Here is a 24,348-nt window from a genome sequence, read left to right on the forward strand (position 1 = left end):
CACCTGCCAGGGTGGTGGGGAAGTGCCCTTCTTACATAAGAAATGGAAGATGGGGCCCAGGAGTCCCTGCTGCTGCCGAATTCCCCTCTGGTTTGCAAACTGCTATCCTGGCTCTTAACCTGATACATAGGAGCTGGTCCTTCATTTCCAAACACTCCCCTTCCCGGACTGTTTGGCCCCAGGGCTCTCCGTGCCCCTGCAGTGCCCTCAGGCCTTGGTCCACATCTTTAAATTCGGGAGCCCAGGGGCAGGGAGAAATAGCGTACACGCTGCAGGGCAGGTAGAGAATGGAGGTTACTTCTTATCCCTGCCACCCCTCATCACTTTTTTTCTTCTCTGAAGCTCAGTTCCCCCAAGAGGCAGGAGGGCAGGCAGCCAAGTGCAGCGGAAGCTGGGGATGGGGGTGGGTGGGTAGGACAGCCCCAGGCGTGGGGACCACCAGTTTGGGCTTTCCTCCCTCTCTTGCCGTTCCTCTTTCCCCAGTCACCGGGGAGGCAGGCCCATGGCACATGAAGGGGCGGTGGGGAGGAGAGGACGGGAAGAATTTCCCACAAAGCAGGGTGGAGCTTCTCCCAGAGCAGAGCAGGGAACGTGCCCCTGAGCCTGAGTCCACTCCCTCGGCCCGGCAAAGAGGGAGGAATTGAAAGGTGCTGTACCAGCAGCCACACGGGACACGTGGGGGGCGAGGGCTTTGATAGGAACACAGCTGAGGGGAAGGGACAGAAAGAGAGGTGGGAAGAAGCGAGGAGAAGCGGAGAGGAGACCAGAGGCACTGAGAGAAGGAACCTCCAGTGGCCTTGACTCCAGACTGGGCCATCGTCTGGGACCTCGGGGTAGTGAGGCGGTGCTCGTAGTACATCAGGGGCTCGAGGCAGGCCTGTGGCTGGGGAAACAGGCTGGAGGGGCCATCCCGGGTGGAGGGCGGGGGGAGGGGGGGCGAGGCTGCTCGGACAGGACAGAGGAGCTGCTCCCCTGAGCCAGGCAGGGGGAGGAGCCCAGCCGAGATTCCACAGGGTCACCCGAAGGCGAAGAGAAGCAGGGCAAAGCCCAGGCTCCCTGTGTGCCCGCAGCCCTCCTGCGGGGAGGGGGGACTGTGCGGGGCGCTCCACACAAGATGCTCAGCACCAGCAGGTTTTCGAAGAGTTCTCCGGGCCCTCGGGTTTGCCCTCATCCTCCTCCAGCTCCGCCAGGGCCAACTCATTGCTGGCGAGTGTCCGCAGACCTTCCAGCTCCTTCCTGTGGGCCTGCAGCACCAGCTCGGTCAGGCGCGTGAAGGACTGGGAGAGCAAGGAGCACAGTAAGTCCAGGTCTCCCCTCTTCCCGGCACCCCTGTGGCTGCCCGCCCTGGGTGGGGCTCATCTGCTCTCAGCCGCTCTGCTGCCTCGTCCTCTCGCCTCCCCACCTCGTTGGACTCAGCTCAAGAGACGGGACTCACCTCTTTAATGTTGAGGTTGGTGCAGGCACTTGTTTCATAGAAGTCCATGCCATACTCTTTAGCCAGCTGCAAGAAGAACATTCCTGAAAGGGAGTCGCTAAGGGAAGGGAGGCGCCCGCAGCACCTGGTGCATCCTTCCTGCCACTGCACTCAGGGCCCATGCTGTGTCGCGACAGTTTCTCAGAGTAGATAATTTCTCAGATGAGACTAGGACTTCCTAAGACACAGGCTAGCAGAGAATGGGAGAAGATGTTCCCCAAATGCACCCCACCTACACACAGGCACACATATACACCCAACACACACACATCACATGTCAGGAGACAGAGGCACCAAATTATTGTGACAAACTAATGAAAAACATGGGCTTTGAGGTCAAACAGACCCAGGCTGGAATACCAGTGCTGTCACTTAAAAGCATATGACCTTAGACAAGTTACCTCTTCCCTCTAAGCCCCAGCTTCGCATTCTGTTCAAAGGGGATGGGAGCGTCTATCAACCAAGGCTGTGGAAGGGTTAAATGGGGTCATGCATCTGTAAGCACTTGCTTAGCACAGGGCCACACATACAGTACTCAACACATACAAATATTCTAGTAGGAGTTGACCTCTATTTTCAAAATTTTCAATGACCATGTATTATTTTTTATACTAAAAAACAATTTTATTTCAAGTGCTAATGGGATGCTATTGACTGAAGAGGGAGAGAAAAACTCTTCAGGCCCTCAGAGTGAGTGGGTGACTCTGGCCTCCGTGGTACCCATCGTTCTGTCTGTTCTCCGGGTGGATGGTCTCCCTGTGTGCTTGGACATTCCCTCAAAACCATCCTCCTACCCTCGCTGCCACCATGGCTTCTCCGAATGTGGGCCCTTCATGCCTTCATTTCCCTTCCTACCTCTTTTCAACTGTAAGGAGGACAGGGAGTGGGTGTGGAGGGGTGGGATGACTGTAGGACAGAAGCTGTGCCTGGATGCTGCTAGAGGAGAAGGGAGCCACTTGAAGTCCCTCCTCCGCACTAACCAGGGTGGGCTCTTAGGCAGAGGTAATCCTGCTTTGGGGGCCTTGGAGTTGGGAGAGGTCTTTGTTTCAGGATGGACCCCAAATCACTGTCCTAAAGGACAGAAAACAAACTCTCAAGGATGGCAGTTCAGCCAGTGCCTTAGGCTACTGTGGCGGTAGGGGGGTGTCTGATGATGGTGATAGAACCCTGAGTCCCAGTTCTCAGGCCTGGCCCAGGAAGTCAGCCAAAAACCCAAGGGATGGGGCTTCCCTGGTGGCGCAGTCGTTGAGAGTCCGCCTGCCGATGCAGGGGACAGGGGTTCATGCTCCGGTCCGGGAAGATCCCACGTGCCGCGGAGCGGCTAGGCCCATGAGCCATGGCCGCTGAGCCTGCGCTCCGCAACAGGAGAGGTCACAACAGTGAGAGGCCCGCGTACCACAAAAACAAACAAACAAAAAAACCCCAAGGGATGGATTCAGCCAGCTCACTCGCACTTACCTGCTGCCCTTGCTCTCTTCCCACCTGCCGTTTCTGCTCTTCATCAGCCTTATTCCCTATAAGGATCTTCTGGACACCTTCTGGTGCATACTAGGGACAAAGGACAGACAGAACTGCCAGTGAGTGCTGGCTTTCCCCCAATCTCCCCACCCATACAGCCTACACTGGCTTCCACACCAGCAGCAAAGTTAAGAGCCCTGGGGACACAGTGGGCTGACTGGGTGCAGGTGCCCGGCGTCCCCAAGTGCCATGGCTGATCCCAGGGGTCCCAGAGGGATGTCACAGGGACTGTTTAGGGTAGAAGACACTGATGCTTCCTCGAGTTGGACAACTGGAAAGGACACTGGACTTAAGTCCAGCCCCTCATTCTACAGATGAAGAACTGGGGACTCAGAGTTCAAATGGCTTGCCCAGGGCTCCACAACTGTGGTGGCAGAGCCAGGACTGGAAGCCCAGTCTCGCAACCCCACCTGGTTCTGACATTTCAGGAAGGAAGCTGTTCACAGTGTAGGCTCTGTCCTAACTCATTTCAGGGGAAGACACAGCCATGGAGGCCTGGCAGGGTATAGAGCATGGAGGCCATGGCTGCTTGGGCTTCTTCCTCATGTCTTACTCACCCAGAGGTCTTGATCCGGGGCTGCAGAAGGCAAGGGTTCCTGGTAGTGTTTGCTCGCCAACCCTGACAGCTTCAGCCCTTCCCATGTGGCCTTCACTTGGCTTTCCCCTCTGAGGTGCCCTTCCCCACCCCCGAGAGTGAGGCAGCACATCCTACCTCATCCACATCACTGACCCACTTCATGATGTGCTGGTAAGAGCGCTCGCTGCTAATGTCGTAGACTAAAAATATTCCCTGAGAGAGAGAAGGAGAGAGAGGTGGGGCAGGGACATGCACACAGAGGCAGTGCATAGTCATGGGGTCAGAATCGGGTGTGGTGCCTTAAATGCTGGGTCCCAATCTCCCTTCTCCCTGCTTAGCATAATGAAGATCCCTCAGCACCCGGAAAAGTCTCCTTCTCTCTCAGACCCCCAAAGCTGTTGCTTCCTAGGCTCATCACAGAGCTCTCTGAGGCAGAAAGGCACCAATACTTTGATGTGGTCTTTGGCCCGGGGAGGAGGGTGGAAGTTGAGGGTGAGGGTGGGGACCCGCCAGTAGTGAGTGCTCAGAGAGTAGCTGATGAATGAATGATCAGTGAGCGACTGAAAGACCGCCCTGAGCCCACCCCCTCACTCCCCAGCAGGCAATCCGAGGGCCCATTTGGGGATCCGTGGCACAAATATCTAAACGCCCAGAGCCAGGAGTGTGGGTGGCAGCATCCCGCCTCTAAACCCTGAAAATAGCGGCTCACCTGGGCCCGTCGATAGTACTGCTTTGTGATGGTCTGATATCTCTCCTGCCCCGCTGTGTCCCTGCAATAGAAAGCCAGCCCTTCAGAAGAGCAGGGACCATGGAAGCAGGTGGGGAGGGGAGGAACGGGACCTGGGAGACCCTGTGCCTTTGCAGGAGAAACTGGAGAGCTGTAGGGTGAAAAATCAGTGGAGCTTTGGTCCCCAAGGGGATCCAAACGTATCTGACTCTGCAGCAGAGAGGGCTGGTCATAGGTGCTGACAGGGCTTGTGGGTCCTTGTCAACTGTATCTGCACTAGGAGCCACAACCATAACTGGGTCTTGGATAACTGTCTCTAGGATTTGGCCATTGTGGCCAGACTGGTGGGACTGCTCCATCTCCAGTCCCTCTGGGACCTCTGGAGGCAATGCCCATACCACTCTGAAATTGGGAGGCCGCTCCAAATGCTGGAAAGGCAAGGCTTCCAGGAGCAACAGGCCAGAGAGCCATAGCGGCCCCCTGTGGCTACTTATGGGAACTGCACTGTGCTGTAGTGAGGCACTCCGACCCGGAACTCCTACCGTAAGGATGGGGCGTAGCCCTCCCTGCTTGGAATCCTACCTCAGTGCTATGCAGGGCAGCACGGCCCAAATAGAAAGCTTTATTCGAAGACAAACCCGCAGTGCTTAGTCTGCCAATTCCTTCTAATTCTTGCTTTTTGGTGACTTGTGGTCAGTCCCATAAGTTTCTTAAGAAAGAGATGAGAGGGAACTCCCTGGTGGTTCAGTGGTTAGGACTCCATGCTTTCACTGCCAAGGGCCTAGATTTAATCCCTGGTCGGGGAACTAAGATCTCGGGAGCCGCAGAGATGAGAGATTAAGGCTCATGGGAGCAGGAGATAGGTTTTGAGACTTCTGCTTCTCTCCATCAAAGAGGTGGCCAGTTACTCCAGATGAAGCCTCTGGATTTTACACATGGCAGTGGCAGCTAGGGAGAGCCCCAGGTCCTCTCCTCCTACCCAACTCACCAAATCTGTATCCGTACTTTGATGCCATCTACCTCTATGGTCTTCATCTTAAAGTCAACACCTGGGGAAAGGAAGTGAGCAAGAAAGTTAGGAAGGGGGCTTCCCTGGTGGCACAGTGGTTAAGAATCCGCCTGCCAATGCAGGGGACACGGGTTTGAGCCCTAGTCTGGGAAGATCCCACATGCCGCAGAGCAACAAAGCCCGTGCGCCACAACTACTGAGCCTGTGCTCTAGAGCCCGTGAGCCACAACTACCGAGCTCGCATGCCACAACTACTGAAGCCCACGTGCCTAGAGCCTGTGCTCTGCAACAAGAGAAGCCACCGCAATGAGAAGCCCGTGCACCACAACAAAGAGTAGCCCCCACTCGCCACAACTAGAGAAAGCCCGTGCTCAGCAACAAAAAATAAAATAAATTAATTAAAAAAAAAAAAGTAAGGAAGGATACCCGCTGAGAACTGAAGTATGGCCCAGGGCACTCATACCTGAGGGTCTCCTTTTGGTTTAACTTGGCAGAAAGATGGCACAAGGTAAAGGCCTTCTTGAACCAAAAACTGACCCTCAGGTAGTGTCCAGGGCTTTGAATGGGGCTTCCCTTCCTCCTTGAGCTGCGAGTTGCCAGGAGTAAAGGGCCTGTGGCACACAGGAAGTGAATATGGGGGAATCCACTCTGTTGCTGCCTTACTTAGCCCCAAAACGTGTCTCACTCTACTCGCGTGTAAAGTCTTCCCTATTTATACTTCTGCAGAGAACCACTTGTATTTATCCCTCCTGGAACTCTAATCCCTAGGAATAGCAGTCCACCTCATTTGCCTGGGTTTATTCTCTCTCTGCCTTATTAGCAACCAGGAGGGGTCATGGTGCCATCGTGAATGTGGGGAAGGCACAGAGACCCTGGCAAGAGAGGAGGACTGTTTCAGCCCCACAGTGTGTATAAAGCCCTCGGCACCTAGCAAAGGCCCACGAAGGAGACGGCCTAGTGCATCTGTTGCTGACTAGGCCCTTTTACAGGGAAGGCATTGTTGTTTACTAGAAGGAGCATGGGCTTCAATGTCAGGCCTGTGCTTGAATCCTAACTCTGGCCACTTAACTCATAGCTATGACCTTGGGCACCTTGCTTCTCTGAACCTCCATTTTCTCATCAGTAAAATGGGGACATTAGCAATCATTTCAGAGGGTCGCTGAGAAAACCAAATGAGATACAGTGCCTGGCACCTGGTGGACATTCAGTCGGTCACAGCTATCACTATACCAAGTACAGCCCTGGTCTATATGGGTGCTCCTGGGTCACTGCCAGTGACCACATGAAGAGGCAGTGGCACAGCATGTCGTTGGGGGAGGGAGGGTAGACAATCAGGGTTCTCAGGCTCATCTGCCCAGCGGCTTGAGGAGCTAAGCTGCCACAAGACACAGGAAACGTAAGGGATTTGGCAAACCAGTCCAGCGCAGAAACGTATCTGGGGAATTTTGCAGCAGAAGTCAGCACAACCAGCAGCATGCAGGTTTGAATCTGAGTGACAGCAGTGATAAGGCACCTCTCCCCAGCCCTAACTGTGCCAGGCACTGTGCCCAGTGATTCAAGAGCTGTGTCTAGGAAGTTAATTAAGCTGCAGTCCTAGTGCACTCCCTGGAGACAAGTCAGGAATGGGCACCATTAACCAGTGTTCAGGTGAGAAACAGTTCAGTTCTGGCCCGTAGTCCCCAGACTGCACAGCACAGCCCCAAAGGTGCCAGAATCCCCAACGCCCCTGCCATTCCACCCCAGCATTAGTTCTTTGCCAACAGGAATACTTCCCCCCTTATCCACATTGTCCCCAGCTTTCCACAAACACAGATATTAAATTCAGGCTCTTCCTTCTCACCACTGAGACCAATCATCATTTAATTAAAAGGGAGAAAAAGATTCAGACTGGACAATCTGAACTAAATCAACTTGCTCGGAAGTGAATCATTTTTCACCTGCCCAAGCTGATTCATATCTATTGAGCTGTACTTTTCCAAATGGGTAACGTCTGGCAGCCATTCTACCAAGGGTGCCAAGAAAGTAAAAAAAAGAGGAGGGAGAAAGAAGGAGAGGGGCCCCTGGCCTTGGTGGGGGGCAGTAGCATGCTCACCCCCTCCCTAGAGAAGCAGTTGTCAAGAACTTGCTTCTCGGGACTTCCCTGGTGGTCCAGTGGGTAAGACTCCACGCTCCCAGTGCGGGGGGCCTGGGTTCAATCCCTGGTTAGGGAACTAGATCCCGCATGCCACAGCTAAGAGTTCACATGCCACAACTAAAGACCCTGCATGCCACAGCTAAGACCTGGTGCAGCCTAAATAAATAAATAAATATTTTTTAAAAAAATTTGCTTCTCCCCAACACCCGGCCTAGAAGGGAATCAAGAAACCTTTGTTCTTTCCTGGTACAGTGCCTTCTTCCCAGGAGAACCAGGGATTCTGTTCATTTCATGATAAAGCCAGCTCATCCTCATACCAGCCCAGCAAGCCCAGTCAAAGGGCAGCACCTTGTGCAAAGTGGTCGCAAGGGTGGGGAGCTGGTGAGAGAGAGGAATCTATATGCTTTATTCCACAAACCTCTATAGGAACTTACTTTGTGCCCTGCACAGTGCTAGATGCAGACAAAGTGGCCAAAAAGACAGATGGTCCTTGCCCTTACAGAGCTTATCAGACAGGAAACAAAGGCCCAGGGAGGTAAGATAACTAGCCCAAGGTTGGCACAGCAAGTAGCAGAGGCCTGTTTGATGGCAGAGCCCTTGCACTGTTTCTTGGGGGAATGAGAGGAGAATAGCATGTTAACCAGGCAGAGAGGCCTTACCTACGCTTTGCTGTTTCTCTCTGGAGAAGGGCTCTGCTGGGGAAGGAGCCCCCAACACCAGGGAGCTTCCCCTGACAATGAAGGCAGGTCTTAGGAGAGGCAGGGCTGACAAGAAGACAGGGAGCCGCCCTGGGAGTGAGCACTGGGCTTGGATTCCTTCTCCCCTCTTCCCTCGCTTCTTAGCTGTGTGGCCAGGGACCAAAGCTGGGGAATTCTGGGGGCTCATGGCACCACCATCCCCGCCACAACCATCGTCTTGCAACCTAGACCCTCCTGACCACTGATAAAATTTGTTGTAACATCTCTGAGAAATAAAATGCATCAGTATTGGCTCTTCCCCGGCACTAAGAAACATAGAAAGTCTATGCCTTCTGAGGGACCTTCCTCTCCCACCCACTCCCCTCCTTTTTAAATTGAAAGGTTAACAGCCCAAAGATCTTCTAGTGGAATCTATTGCTCTACTCTGCTCCCAGACACCCTGCACCTTCCACGGTGTCCATCTACCAGTCAGCCCTGGCCTGCCGTGACCTGTGCCCATCCGTGGCCCCTTCCCTGTCCCTGCGTGGCTGTTGGTTTTTTTCCACTGCTGAGCACTGCAGGGCAAAGTCAAAAGACTGGCCCTGTTTAGTCGCCTAGAGACTCAACACTTTCTCACCTCCGCTGGCCCTCGCCGCTGCTCAGAAGCTGTTTATTCCAGGTGGTTCACCCACCACATTCCTCACAGCCACTGTCTTCCCTGCTGAAGGGCTCAGTCCCGGTCCACCCTCTCCCTACCACTACCGCTGAAAGCATCCAAGAGAACACCCTGTCCACTGTCTTAAGGGCAAAGTGACAGCTGCCTGATGAAGCCTTGCTGTGAGGCCCACCTCATTTTCTCAGAATGTCCTGTCGTCTCCACCTTCCCTGGGGAAGAGTCCTCTATCCTTTCCAGGTCTCACCTCTCAGCTGTCATCAGCCCCCTCTAGGTGTACATCCTATCCTAACAGTTTCGCCCCTCTCTGTTGCACCTTCAGACTCTTCAGGGAGAAGAGAGATTCTTCATCTAACTCCACCCCTGCCGTGTTCTCATTCTGGCTCCTCTAAGGCAGCACTTCTCAAACTTTAAAGTGGATGCAAATCATGTGGGGACCATGTTAAAATGCAGATTCTGATTGAGTCGGTGTGAGATGCGGCATAAGATGCCACACAAGCCTCTGGGTGAGGCTGTTATTACTGGTCCATGGATCACACTTTTGACAGCAGGCTTCTAAGGACAGTGGTTCTCAAAGTGTGGTCCCCAGACCTGCATCATCAGCACCAGCATCAGTCAGGGCTTGTTAGAAATGCCAGTTATTGGGCCTCGCCTCAGATCTACAGAATCCAAAACTCTGGGCAGGGGTAGGGGTGGAGGTGGCTAGGAATCTGTGTTTTAACAAGTTCTCCAGGTGATTCTAGCACATGCTGAAGTTTGGGAGTTCCATCTGGACTGCGACTTTGCATGTGACGTGTCAAGTGAGGCAGCATGGGAGTTCTCCGATTCTCAAGGTGTACTTTGCAGATGCTCAGCTTTAGAATCACCTGGGGTGATTAAAAAAAAAAAAAAAGATACTACTTTGACTTTCTAGACCTAATGAATCAGAATTTGAGAGTGAAGCCCTGAAACCTGTATTTTTAACAGGACCATGGGTGATTTTTTAGATAGAGGAAAGTTTGAGGGTTCTAATTTAGCGGAAGAGCTCTCCATTGGCACTGGAGTCAGAAAGACCTGGGTCTGAATCCTGATTCTGGTACTTGCTGTGTGACTTTGGGGGAACTCTCAACTTCTCTGAGCCTCAGTTTGCTTGTCCATAGAATGAGAATACTAGTGGCCTCCTAAGGGTTGGTGTGGGATATAAATTAGATAATATATGTGCAGCTCCTCATAGGTAGAAGATAGTTCTCTCACTCCTACCTTCCTTTTGCTAAATAAAGGCTCCCTGGGGAGGAGCCAGGAAAACAAACCCAGAGCACCCTTGATGTGGGAAGGATTGCACAGTCTAGTCCCTTGCTATTCCACTACCCTTGCTCATCCGGAGACCGGCAGCATCCATGTCACCGGGGAGCCTGTTAGAAAATGTAAATGGGCCCACCCAGACCTACTACATCTAAGGCACACTAACGTTTGAAAATCACTGTCTAGCCCATCTCTAGGTAGAACACACGCAAGGTTCATGATACTGCTAAGCATTATAGCACACACCCTGGCTAGGGGATCCAGAGCCCTTGGTTCTCATGCCAGCCCTATGAAGGAGGTAGGGGCAGGGATTATTACCGTGAGGCACAGAGAAGCCAAGTAACTTACTCCCTTCCCACATCCTATGGCTGAGCCAGAACTGCAAACAGGTTTCTCAAAACCTACCCAGGGCACCTCACTTGATCAGTGGCTTCCCAACCCTCCGAGGCTGTGGACTCTTATTGCCTTTTCTGTCTCGCCCCTGCCTTCCCCACCCCTGTTCTGGTATAACAAGGCGTCTAGTAGCGGGTACACATGGAGCAAGCCCACCATAACCTATTATCAGGGAGCCCCTTGCTCCTTGAGAGCTTATGACTTCACTAAACCCAGATGCATCGCCTTGCACAGCACCCCATCAGCATCCCTTCAAGAGGACCGGTTTCCTTTCCCGGGCACAGGGAACACCCAGGTGTGAAGAAACAAGCAGCTACCTCCACACCGCTCTGGTAGAGGTTCCTGGACACCTTAGAGCCCCGGGAACAGAATGTCAAGAAGACGAGGCCCTCTCCCAACCAAGTGCCCAGAGCACGACCAGCAGTTCATCGTTTCTTCCCAGCACCTCAGATACATCAATCGTGGTGTCCGCCACACCCAGTGTCCCTTTTCGGCTGGAAGTGCACAGCCCAAAGCCTCCGCTCAGGGAAGCAGGGCTGGCTGCGGCATGTGCTTTGTGGAGAAGCAGCTCCCGCCTAGACCAGGGTGGATATCTGACCCAAAGGAGGCCCATCAGTGGGCTTGCTGGTGACCCACAGCGCGACCTGGCCAACAGGAGCAGCTGGGGAAGTGCCAGTGCCGTCTATGCCAAAGCGGCTCCTTCCAGGTGGTGCAGAGGGACTGGCCGGTTGGTACCGAGAGGAGCAGGAGGTGGACAGATGTGCAGAGTGGGGGCTGGGGGCATGGGTCCCAGCACAGCTACCGGTCCACGCCAGACCCCAGGTGTCGGCCCGTGGGCATCGTCATAGCACAGCCCCTCTTCTCAGCGCACACCTCAGGATGCCTGAGAATTCTCAGCCTGTACTTGCCTGCTGCTGCCTAGTGGCTCCCCCAGGCTGGTGGCAGGTCGTTTCAGCTACAGGGCTGGGAGGAAGACGATGTGCCCTGCTGCTCGCTACCTCCTACTTTTTGTCTTCTAGATGCAGGGCACCTAAGAGGCAGAGGATAAATTTTGTATTTGACAAAATTTTGCGTTTGTTTTAAAAATCTCCGCCTTGGACTTCCCTGGTGGCGCAGTGGTTAAGAATCCGCCTGCCAATGCAGGGGACACAGGTTCGATCCCTGGACCGGGAAGATCCCACATGCCGCGGAGCAACTAAGCCCGTGGGCCACAACTACTGAGCCTGAGCTCTAGAGCCTGTGCGCCACAACTACTGAGCCTGAGCTCTAGAGCCTGTGAGCCACAACTACCGAGCCCGCGCTACTAAAGCCCGTGCTCCACAACAAGAGAAGCCACCACAGTGAGAAGCCCGCACACTGCAACGAAGAGTAGCCCCCGCTCGCTGCAACTAGAGAAAGCCCGCGCACAGCAACGAAGACCCAATGCAGCCATAAATAAATAAATAAATAAATAAATAAATAAATAAAAAATCTCCGCCTCCATACCAGCAGTGCCAGGCATAAAGTAGCAATGCCATTAGTGGCATCCCCCTGCCCCAGAGAGCACAAGGAGGAGGGGGTGCCCATGGCTCAAGAGCAGTAGCATGTGTCCTGCTGCCTGAACACCTCACAGACAATGACAAGAAAACTCAGTTAAGTGACAGCGCCAGGCCCTGACACACCTATGACGGCGCTGCCCTAACTAGACCAGTGGCCTCTGGCTCTTCCTGTGTCCTTGGCTGTGTAGCCTCTGCTCCTTCAGCAGCAACCCCCGTGACTGCCAGGCCACACCCAGAGTCCTGGAGCACAGTGACTGGGCTGCCGTCAGAGAACTGGAGGACAGGGAGGCCCTGCTTTAGGTACTGGGGCTGGGGACAGAGGGGCAGGGCAGGGGAGACGGCACTGGCACTCCCTCAGCTCCTAAGATACTCACTGTAGGGACCAGCTTACTGCCCCAGTCCACAGTGGAGGGCCTGTGAAGACCGTGGAAAGAAGGGAACAGGGCACATCCAGGGGAACGGCACTCCTTCCCATCACTGTCTGCCTCCAAAGAAAACCCTGGAAAGCATGGAGGGAGTGCAGCTCAAGAAACAGAGTGGCTTGAGGACACAGGCAGGGGGAGGGGGAGGGGTGGGCTGGGACAAGGTGAGAGAGTGGCATGGACATATATACACACTACCAAATGTAGAATGGATGGCTGGTGGGAAGCAGCCGCATAGCACAGGGAGATCAGCTCCGTGCTTTGTGACCACCTAGAGGGGTGGGATAGGGATGGGAGGGAGACGCAAGAGGGAGGGGATATGGGGATATGTGTATACGTATGGCTGATTCACTTTGTTATACAGCAGAAGCTAAAGCACCATTGTAGAGCAATTATACTCCAATAAAGATGTTGAAAAAAAAAAGAAGAAACAGAGTGGCGAGGTCATTAAGAACACAATTGTGAGGTCAGAGTTTGGTTCCAATCCTGCCTTTACCTGTGTGGTCTTGGGAAAGCTACTTAACTTCTCTTTGCCTTAGTTTCCTCACCTGTAAAATGGGGATGGCAATCCCTGATGTCAGAGAATTTTTGTAAGGATTATGAGATAAGCTATAAAACCCATAACACAGAGCCTGGCACAAAGAGCTTTATTAAATCTTAGCTGAAAAAGCTATCTCCTGTGGGGGGGATGAGATTAGGGTCATGGCTTGGGGAATAGAAAAGCTCTAGAAAGTAGGAAGGAGCTCGTGTCAGGAAGAGGAAGCAGAGTGGTGCAGAGAGGGGAGACAGCCACACTAAGCTGGAGTGTTTCAACAAAAAGTGAAAATGCCACCCACCATGGGAGCCACATGGCCCCCAGAGTCTGGCTACAACCTAAATTCTGGCAAAGCGAGGTGTGCCTGTTGGTGAGCCAGCACCTCATGGGTTAACGTCAGGTGCCAGCTTGCCTGCCCGCCCAATGCCACATGCTTCAAGTGGAAACGGGACTCTTGTGGGTACCAATGTTATCACCGTGATCAACCGCAGCCCAGAGGCCCCGCAGCCAGCGTGACCTGAGCCTTTTCATCAGCAATGAGACGCCACCACAGGAACAACCTAATACATCTGAAACCCAAGAGAGATACCCAATCCCTGGAGCCATGTTGGCTCCGGTTACCAAGCTCAAGTCCCAGGAAGGACCCCAGCCCCTCCCCCTGCAGGAAACCAGCATGTACGGGACAGGACGCATGGAGCTCATGTGGGACGTGGCAGGAGGTCACCCCGAGCAATCCCAAAACAAACTGTCGGGAAAGGCAGACCCTGCAGGGAGGTGGCTGCCTGACTTCGCCACCCCAAACGAGGCACCAGCGTAATCCCTTGCCCTCAGCAAGAGAGGAAGCCATTTCCCCACCAGCTGAGGGACAAGGGAGGGGAAGAACAGGGAGAGGAAGAAGACGGGAGAGCTAAGAGACAAAGCTCAGGAGAAGATTCCAGGCACAGATGTGCCTCACACCAGTCAGGTGAGGGGCGGGGGAGAGGGTCTTTGCCCCAAGCCTGCCACTTACTGCATCACCCTTCCTCCCTTCTGTCTGGGAACCCTTAGCCTCACTGTCTGTGGGGCTGCATGCCACTGACTTCCTCTTACCCAGCTCCGGAATGACTGTCCCTCATGCTGGCCTCAGTCAGGGGAAAAGGTGCCCCCAGGCTCTCTGAGCAAATGCATTAGGCAGCATTCGCACCATCTTGCTCCGATGGGAAGCAGGGCCTTTGGCAGACAGAATCCTGATCCTCTAACTCCAAGGCCATGATTTAACCTGAGGTCAAAGGCCCTGATTCAGATGTCCACCCGCAAGAAAGACTGGCGATCTCAGAATGATATTCTCTCTCTCCTTTCTTTTTTAAGACACAAACAGATGCAGTGCACGTAGTGATACGGGGAACAACTCTCTAGGCTACTACCTTCGCATCAAATCTTGAAGGGAGAGTCTTTGGAGACCCTGGACTCAGGAACCCAAGGGCTATTATCATGCAGAAGGGTTTCCCAGTCAAACATGGACTCCCGTGATGCTGAGAGGACTGCATGCCCCAGGGCCTGAGCCCTAGGATCTCCTACTCCAGAGTCCTGGAGGGTCACTTCAGCAGCCTGGCTGAGCTGATGGGCATCATCTGACACCAGCAGTGACCCTGAGCAACAGGCAATGTTGACCTTAGTGTAAGACACTGACCTGTCACCTCTGCATTCACCAAAGAGGACCCCACTCGCACAGGGATCACGGGAGCCACTTCCTTGCTCCCTGCTATGTCTGAGCTTCTCCTATAGCATGTATCTGAGCAGAAAAGCTCAAAGCTATAGGAAACTGTTCACCCCTTACAAAATGCTCCTTCTTCTCCCCTCTTCTCACAGTTCCAAACTGTACACGAGTACACAGTGAGTTTCTCATTGTCTGAGTCCCAAGAAACCAATACTACTTGCAACTTCCCTCAGGGAAGAGCAAAAGTTCCCTAGGAAATGTACGCATGCATTCATCCATTCATTCATTCATAACAAACTATTATCGAATGCCTACCATGTGCCAGGAACTAAGCTAGGTACTTGAAGACACAGCTGCAAATAATACAGAAAGATCCTCGTCTTCAGAGAGCTTCTATTCTCGTGCGGAAGACAGATAATAAATAAGTAAACTAGTAATTTCAGAGAGTGATAAGCGTTGAGGCAAAAGCAGAATAATGGAGTAGAGGGTGGGGACACCCGGGCCCAAGCTGCTTTAGAATGGCTGGTCGGAGAAGGTCTTTTAAAGGAGGTGACATCTGAGCTGAGGACTAAATGACAAGAAGGTACCGGCAGGGGGAAGATCTGAAGGATCAGGGCCCCAGGCAGGAACACATTTCAGTCAAACTTGCAGTTCCTCAGAAGAGAAAAAAAACAGGGGCCACATCATTCTTTCCTCTGTGATAAAAGAGGGAAAGCTCAGCAAGGCCCTGCCCTTCTCTGGGCTCTCCTGGGGACCCAGCGTCATCAAGCACGTGTGCGTACACATTCATGGACATAGAAACGCACATTCATGGACAGAGAAACTTGTCTGGAGGCTCTAACTGAAGAATGTACCAAGAAACTTCTCAAACACTTGCAAGGCCAACTTGGAGACTCCTCGCCCCCCACTTTATGATGAGATCTCCACACACACTGGCTCACGTACGTAAAGCACACCATCCCTGTGCAGCGTAGGTGTTCAGGAAACATCGGTCCCCTCGGCCTTCCCACGGCTGCATGCACAGACCTCCACAGGGCCTCCGGGCTGTGTGCCACGCGCTCCAGCTAACCCCATCCTGCTCCCCTCCAGCAGACCCTTGACCTGGGCCTTGCTCCCTCAGCCGGCTGCTGAGTGGTCCGTGGGTACCGCTGAGGCAGCCAAGACCCGCCAGGCTTCTGACCACTCACTCCTCTGCCCTCCGCAGAGCCTCTTCTGGGCTGGGCCGTGTTGACAGGCAGCAGGTTCCAGGAGGAAGAGACTGGAGCCTGGAGCCTCAGGAGCAAACATCTTGGAGGGAACAGGCCCTCTGGATGCGTCTGCCCTCACACGGAGCCCACAGAGCCAACTCCCAGCAAGGCTCTAGCTGAACTTAAGCTGGTGCGACCACGGCCAGGCAGAAGAGTAGCACCCCGCCCCCAGCCCCATCCCCTGGGGCACCCTGCTTAGTCTTCAAGGCCTCACTCAAATGTCACTTCCTCCGTGAAGCCCTCACCAACCGTGAAGCCCTCACCAACCGATGCAGGAGGAATTTATCACTCCTGTGTGATTCCAAAGCATTCTGACATGGTTTCTGCATAAATTCTGCTTGTCTGTTTGGATGCCTGACTCCTCAACAGCTCTGTGAGCTCCCAGAGGGCACAACAGCATCTCGCTCATTTCGTAGTCTCATTGCCTGGCAGAAGGCAGATACTCAGTGTATATTATTCAACAAAACTGAATCAATGAAAGAAAAAAACATGAATGAGTAGGTGTGTGAGAGAACAAATGAGTGAATGACTGAAGTCAGTACATTCCAGTAGAAAAGATTAGTGGGGAGAAAATTTTAATCAGAGAAGAGGGATCAGAGAATGACCCATATTTTGAAGCCAACTGTCGGCTCTCTCTGTGGATCATGGGGCCCCAGTCACAGAGGTCCCCGTAAATATGTTATCAAAATAGGCATGAAGGCAACACTCAGATCTCACCCTCAAAGGTGCCCCGGCCAGACTCCTCAATCACGGCCCTGGACTGTCCCCCAGAGGGTCATGTCAAGGAAGCAGACTCAGCTAACAGCAGTGGCACAACTGTCCCTCCAGCCCAGAGCCCTCAGATGGGGTGAGGGAGGCACACGTCCTCTCCCCTCTGGCTCCCAGGAGAGAGGTTCTGCTTGGCAGCCATGGATGGGCCTTCTGGGGTGAGCAAGGGCATGCCCAGTGCAGTTTGGGGAAAGTGGAGGAGAGGAGATGGTTCAAGTTGGGGTCACCTGCATGCAAGACGTGAGCATCACTTCCCTCGGGCCTCGGTTTTCCTAGTTATAAAATAGGGCCAATGATTAGTTCTTTCCTCCTCAGTGGGAGGGATTAAGTGTCCAGGAAACTCTGTGGTCCCCTTGACAAAGCACATTGCCCAGGGCAGAACAGCCAAGGAGAGGTCAGAGGCCTGTGCAGAAAATTGGCACTTTTACAGGGAAACAGGCGCAAATATTAGATTACAGAAAAAGGCACTCTGAGAAGAGGTGGCAATCAGGGTAGAAGAGTAATAGCCAAATATCGACTTTCATGTTATAGAGCTCATCCCCAAGCTGTCTGGGAAGCAGGGAGGAGAAGAAGAGGAGGAGGAAGAAGCAGGGACCAGGGCGCTCGAAGCTGTGGGTGAATCTGCAGAGTTGTGCAGGTGGCACAGGTGCACAGAGCAGCTGAAATGAGGGCTTCTGAGCCATCCTCAGGGATCACGTCCTAGGGGCGGGGGTGTGCGCAGCAGGGCCGGAGGCAGAGTGACACCTGGCTGAGGTCGGAGCCTTGAGGCAGAGCCGTCCTCTCGGGTCCCGTCTCTCCCCACTCCTCCGCCTCCGCACAGCCTCGCCAACTCACTCTTCCTTCTCAGCCCCGGCACCGTCAGGGCAAGCGGGGGAAATAGCACGGAAGCGGAAATGAACCCCCGAGTCTACTCATGTGCTCCCCAGGGAGGGCAGCTGGCACCCCGGTTCCCACGCTGTTCACGGCTGTGCCCCCGGCTCCTTGCCCGGCTCAGAGCGGCGGGTGCTCCGCAGAGGGTGCCCGAATGACCAAACGCACGACTGACGGACAGGATGACCTCAGAGCACGTGTCGACGGTTTGTTCATCTCCAACTTCCTTATGAGCTGGGGATAATCATAATACAATGAGAGCAGCTGCCTTTTCTGTTTTTCTTTTGAGAGCTCTGCCAAGTGCTTTGTATCTATTAGCCTCTGTAATCTTCACAAAGACCATTAAGGAAGATTCTGTTACTATCTTCCATTTACAGATGTGGAAATTAAGGGCAGAGACGTTAAGTGTCTGTAAGGCCACGGCAAATCTTAGGCGTGTGGTCTGCGCTCCTTCTAGTCTACTCAGCTTCTCACCTCCCCTTCCTTTCTGCAGGCCTCCCAACACGGTGGGGAGCACAGACCCACCTGACCCTCCTGCGGTGTACACAGCATGTATACAAAGTGCCTTATGGTCTGGGGGCCCGCAGACCTCAGGACCACGGTGCCCAAGCATTGGCCCCCATGTTTGTTAGGCCACTTGATTGCAGGCTATTGATCTCTCCCCCCTGGTCCTTCCCCAGCCCACTCCCCCATCTTCAGTTACTCACAAGCCCTTTCCCCAGGCAAGGAGAGCCAGTTCAAAGAGAACTTCCTGAGAAAGATGCTACTGCAGCAGCCAACCCAGCCTGAGGAACCAAGCCTGAAGCCACAGCCGTTCAACCAGTCAAGCCGGAAAATTATAGGCCAAAGCCTCCCAGAAGCCCAGAAGGTGGCCTTTAAGACAAAAAGGTCCCCAGGACAGGGACAGAGATGACAGGGTCTCAGGGAAGACCAAGGATTAGGGGGAGAAAACCAACTCACGGGCAGTCCCTACAGCTTGCATGAATGGCTGACCCGTGGCCGCCACACAGAAAGGAAATCAAAGGTCCCCTGCACGTCGATGTCCACTAGGATGGGACATCATCTCCCCGCTGGGCAGGCAGCGCCAGCCACACGAGGCCCTCTCAGGTTTGAACTACTCGCTGCTTCCGGAGGGAAACAAGAACAGGGGATTGCGTGGAGTTTGGTGTTGGTGCCACAGGAGGGGGAGGGGTGGAAGAGAGAGAAGGGACGAGCCGAGCTGAGAGGGTCCTACGTGCCCACATACTACCCCTGGTCTCCCCTGACTGGTCCCCCTGCCCCAAGGCCTAAGCCCCTCTCCCAGCCGACATCCTAAGCGCCATCTTCATCCTGTCATCCACCAGCTCAAGAAACCCTTGACGCCATTGCGAAGGCTGGCGTTCCAGCTCCTCAGCCAGGCCCTCAATGCCCTCTGCCCTCGTTTGTTCATTAGTTTAACATTTATGGAGAGCGTGCCTGGCCCTGTTCTAGGACTATGAAAACAAAGAGGAATGAGGTTTGGTCTGACCCTCAAGGCACGTGAAGTATAGTTTGGGAGATGGAGAGATAAACAGAGGAATGTTCTCCTCCCCTAAAAACTCCCTTCTGTTCCAGCCAGACTGCCCAGAGTTCCACGAACACCCACTGAATTCCCACCTCTGTCGTCTCTGCTCCCGTCACTCCATCTGCTCCTTCCCCTACAGGAACTGAGATGCGGCCCACACTGCAAGCCCTCTCTCCAGCCTTCCCTCCTCCCCGAGCCTCCCTGCCGCTTCCATCCACACGGCCCCTCTCCTTCCGCGACCCCCTCCATCTAGTGCTTTGTGTAGCATTAGCACTCAGGCACGGGCCCCTCACCATTCACGGGCTGCCTCAGACAAGTCTTGCGTGGTTATTTAGCTGCCGATACCGAATGCAATACCTTCCTTGCTAGGAACAATGAGGATCATCATCCATCCCCTACGTTTGAAGAGTGCTTCACAAAGCGCTCGCAAAGAGATTCTCTAATTGTGGCCAAGGCTCTTTTTCGCCTGTGTTGCTTCCCCAACTAGATCACAGGCTTCTGTGGGCAGGAAAAGGTGGACTGCAATCTGTCTCTAACATGCCTGGCACGGTACTTTGTAGTGAATGCTTAATTAATTGGCTTAACAGGTGAAGAAACAGCAGAAAACATCACAGTGCTGACTGCCCGCCTCTGCATGGGCCCCTTCAGGGTCAGCACAGCTGCATGGGAAATAAATGCCGGTGGCACGGACCCAGCTCAGGGCCACCTGCCCACCTGCTGACCAGAAAGAAGAGGGGCGGTCAGTGCCTCCACCTGCCTGGGCGGTCTCCTCACTGCCCCCTGCAGGCCTATTTCTGGAATGTCACATGCTCTTACAGTAAGCGGCCTAAACAGTGAATCACAAATTGACATGATCCAAGCATCTGAACTCTGTCTTGGTAGTCATTGGTGAATTGCCCCGTTTTCCCTATTCCACAGAAGCAGCTCTGGGAAAGGTGCAGAGATCAATGTCCATGATGGTAAAAGAATGTGTCTCAGACAAGGAGCAGCTTGGGAGAGGTGACCCTGGGTTTTATTCTCCTGGGAATCTTCAGGTCGCAGCGCCAAGCCCAGATACAGGACACACTTCTTTTTTTTTTGGAATGGATAAATTAATGAATTGGACTTGGTAGTACCCATTTTCTTGGCTCCTTGATTTGTCTCCTGGCTGCCCCTTCCATCTCCCTGGGGAACTTTTTGTATCCCAGAAGGGAAAGCTTTTCTTGACCATCCAACTCTTCTCCTAAGTCTTAGTTGCAGCCAAAAAACACGCCTAAGGCAAGGCAGAGTCACAAGTGCTGTGGAAAGCTTTAAACCGGAAAGCATTTAAGAAACCCAGTGGGGCAGATTTTAAAAGGCTGTTGTGAAGAAAGGCAGGTTTCTTTCTCTTCCATGGAATCTAAACTCCTAAAAAGTCCTCTCTATCCTGGGGAAAGGTGGACCCAGCCATCAGTGCAGAGAAAGTGCTAACCTGCTGCCCTTTGTCTTCAAGCCTGCAACCTGTCCTCATATCCCACCTGGTTCCTCAGCCACTCCCAGGCGCTCCCCCAACATCTCCTCTTCCCTGAGCCTTCCCCAGAGGCCCGCAGCCCTCCCTTGGTCTCCAGACCTGTCCCATCCCTGAGATGTGTCTCATTCAAACAGCGGCCCAGTCCAAGCTCCAGGGCCTCCTAGGAGCTAGCTTTACAGCTCCCCTGAGGAAGATGAATGCATCTGTCTGTCCCCTGACCCTGAGCCCCTTGAAGATAGTGAAGCAAAGAGAGAATGAGACCCTAGGAGCTCAGTGATGATGACAACGGTAATAGCAGCAGTCTTTTACAAACATTATCTCATTTAATACTTACAACAGCTGGGCAGGTAGGAATTCTACAGATGAGAAACTAAAGCTCAGAAGCTTAAGTGATATTCAAGGTCACGCTGCCCCAAAGTGAGGTTTCCAGGTCTGTCTGACAACAAAGCCTGCCTCTGACCCATGAGGCTCTCGTCCTCCTGGCTCTACCTGCTCCCTCTTTTCTCTTGGCAAGGAGTCTGTGTGGGGAGGGAGGGCGGAAGTCTCAAGTGGAAGCCTAGTCTGGGGCCCTTCCTGACAGGAAAGGGGACCTGGGCAGTGCTGAAGCCACTCCAGGGCATCACTCAGGGAACCCGTTAGATGTGAGTGGAATGCCCTCCACTCAGACCTCTCAGAGGAGGAGGTCACTCAGGGTCCAAGAGGGGACTCTCAGAGGGGAGGCCACCCACTTCTATGGACAAGTGAGCCCATAACAGTCCTGTCCGGGATGCCACAAGGCCTCGTCCCTCTAAGCACAGGCTCCAGCATTGCCAGAGCAAAGAGATCTATTCTAACGTGAATCCTGCCTGCCTTCTGACCCCCTTGCCTGGCAAGTAATCCTCCTGGTCCTCATCCGCCTTCAAAACAAATGCTTCAGCTGGCTGCTTTTCGGAAGCTGGCTAGTAAATGCTCCCTTCACCGGCACATGGGCTCTCACCTTGTCCATGCCCTCCTCGCAGGTGTCCCACCTTGTGGCTTCCCTCCACAACTGTGCCCTGTCAAGTCAATCCCTTCCTCCTCTCCTCCCCCTCCTGGCTCCACACTGGGTCGCCCCTGGACTGAGGGTACCCAGTGACTCAGAACTCGGCTCCCCCCAACAGTGAACCCCTGTCCCCGAGCACAAGCTTTTTCCCCCCTCCCCCTCTGCACCAGAGGGTGGGGGGATGTCATATCGGTGGCTTTGATTCTCACTGCCCCAGCTTGGGGTACCCAGGCCTACGCCACCCAGTTATCTCGGCCTCTACGGGGAGGCTCCCCAGCGTGAGGCCCGAGCGCCTTCCATAGTCACGGACAGCAGCAGGGAGCCTGTCGCCTCCAGGAACCCAGGCTCAAATCCCCAGCCGGTGGCCCCTCACCCCGGGACTCATCCCCTCGTTCTCGCCTCCCACGACACTGCCTCTAGCCGGAGGGGCGGCCCCTTGTTCCCGGGCTGGGGAAGGGGCAGGGGCCGCCCCGACAAGGGGCGGCGGCGGGGAGGGTGGGGCGCCCCCGGCCACCGCCCCTTACCGATGGTGGAGATGTGCGAGGAGTGGAACTCGTTGTCGGTGAAGCGACACAGCAGGCAGGTCTTGCCTACCCCGGAGTCCCCGATCAGCAGCAACCGGAACAGCACATCGTACTGCTTCGCCATGGCTGGGCCGGCGGGCGGGCGGGCGGGCGGGCGGCGGGCTCAGCCCCGCTCGGCCCGGGCCATCGCGGCGCGCGCCCGCCCGAGAACTGCGCCGGCGGCGAGAAGGAAGCGGGGCCGGCCCGCGCCGCCTCGCCGCCGTTCGCTCGCTCGATGCCGGGAAGCGTGTGCGGCGGGAGCGCGGTGGGAGGAGAGAGCCGGCCCCCGCCCGCCCCTTCCCCTGCGCCGCCGCCGCCGCCGCCCGGAGAGGGGCGGGGAGCGCGCGCTGGGGAGGAGACCCCTCGGCGGGGGTGGGGGCGAGGGCGGTGCGCGCTTCCCGCCCCCAGGGTGCGCAGCCCGGGGAGGGACCCGCCCCGCCCCGGGACCCGCCCCCTCCCGCCCTCTCCCGCCCCCTCCCGCCCTCTTTACGCCGGGACCCGGGACAGAGCGGTGGCGGGGTGGGGAACGTTTTTGTTTACCTGCAGACCTTCTGAATGGGGGAGTTGGAATGAGCTCCTACCCAGCTCACCTCTACCAAACTCGGCTTTCGGGTCTCGTCCCTTCTCTCCAAATCGCATGCCGAACCTGGCCCTGCCAGCTCCAACCCAGCGGAGCGCCCCGCCCCTGCGGAAGCCTACTGGGCGGGGGGAGGAGGCAGTGGTTGGTCCTCACCTAGGCTCACCCCTGGGTCGGAAGGCCTTGATCTGGATCGCGATTCGAGCACCGGTCTACTCTGGAAGTCGCGGTCTCCAGGAACCCTGGGGAGTTATTGCTAGAATTCTCCCTGTCTGCCATCTGGCTTCTCCATAACCTTGTGTGACTGTGACCTCCCTCCAACCGCGCTCCCCCCCCATCCCATTTAAACAGGGAAAATGTCTGCTGACCTTCACCAGGCTAAAGATAGCTGATCATAAAAACATTTCCAGATGCACAATCCTTTGGAAGTGTTGTGGAAGCAAGTCTCTGTTTTGGATCTAAGCTGCTTAGGGTCGGTGCTCAGGATGCCAATACATTATTTCAGCCCACTGAGAATTTCTGCTGGTGCACACCAATGGCACCAAACAATGAATGGGCCTCTTTCAAGACCTAATTTACTATCACTGAATGTGTTAGCACAAGAGAGAGGCAAATAAATGCTCTCTGGAGTCTAGAAAATTGCCTATTGCTGAGAATAAGTTTTAAAGGAGAACAAGTCTAGCCCATTAAACCTTTAAAAAGTGATGAAAAAGTGTGTGTGTTTTTTTCAGGCTGAGTATTGGATGGAGAATGTATTTTTCAGTAGTAGGTCAAGGAAAGCAGTAAGTCCATTTACTTTGCTTGAAGGGCTATATTTCAGGCAAAATGTATAAATTTATAATAAAGAGGGGAAAATCTTGAACCTGATAGTTACTTTGATGGCATTAAAAGCCAAGGAAACCAATCCTGTGGATTCCACTAAGATTTCCAGGTGTGTTTCTCTTCACGGCTTTACACTGGGTTTCAGGTACATGCCGCAGGCTCTGGAGTCGGGCCCACTTGGGTTCCAGTCCCAGCTCCTCCACTCACCAGCTGTGCAGTCCTGAACATGTTACTGAACCCCAGTACTCAAGTGCTGAGGGACGGAAATCACCCCGCAGTGATTTCCCTATGCATATGTGGGTGGTAAGTATTTCCCACAGATGGTCAGGGGTGTTTTCAAGGGACTCCCGCCATCCTGCTGTGATTTTCATCCACAGCACCATACACGGCTGGCCAGGGTGCAGGTTCAGCTCAGCCTGCCCCCCTTTGGGCACTGCAGCTGCTTTACCATCAATCAGCACTGTAATGGTCAATACTCTCCACAGGCCTCCTTACTGGGACCATTAGTGGCTCTCTGCTTGCTTCTGTCAGGGGAACAGGAAAGAAGATGCAACCTGAGGTAAGTTCCTATTCCAAGAAGGAACTTCGCTTTAAAGGAAATGTCTTTCCCTAGGTAAGACAGGAAAGGGAGTGAGGTTTCCTGAACAAATCCAGGGAAATGAGTGCTCAGACTTATAAAAAATGGAAGAGATTTCATCATACTAGACTTCAAATTCAGTAGGTTACATTGCTTAAAAAACCAAAACAAAAGCAAAAACGGAATAGTCTAGAAGCCCAAGCTTCTAGTTTTTTCA

At 54.1% G+C, this 24,348-nt stretch overlaps 1 protein-coding gene across 1 annotated transcript; it reads right to left on the reverse strand.

The window, feature by feature from the left end:
• Positions 1 to 1,118: 1,118 nt before the first annotated feature.
• On the reverse strand, positions 1,119 to 22,268 carry RAB15 (RAB15, member RAS oncogene family; the record flags this gene model as incomplete). Its single annotated transcript, XM_079699773.1, has 7 exons — positions 22,117 to 22,268; positions 5,285 to 5,345; positions 4,279 to 4,339; positions 3,705 to 3,782; positions 2,933 to 3,022; positions 1,436 to 1,501; positions 1,119 to 1,277 (listed from the first exon to the last, which is right to left on the reverse strand). Exons 1-7 carry the CDS (start codon positions 22,238 to 22,240, stop codon positions 1,119 to 1,121), a joined length of 639 nt encoding a protein of 212 aa, XP_079555899.1. The 5' UTR covers positions 22,241 to 22,268.
• Between the last annotated feature and the right edge of the window lie 2,080 nt (positions 22,269 to 24,348).

This window comes from Hyperoodon ampullatus (assembly GCF_949752795.1).
Source record: "Hyperoodon ampullatus genome assembly, chromosome: 3".
Lineage (NCBI taxonomy): Eukaryota > Metazoa > Chordata > Mammalia > Artiodactyla > Ziphiidae > Hyperoodon > Hyperoodon ampullatus.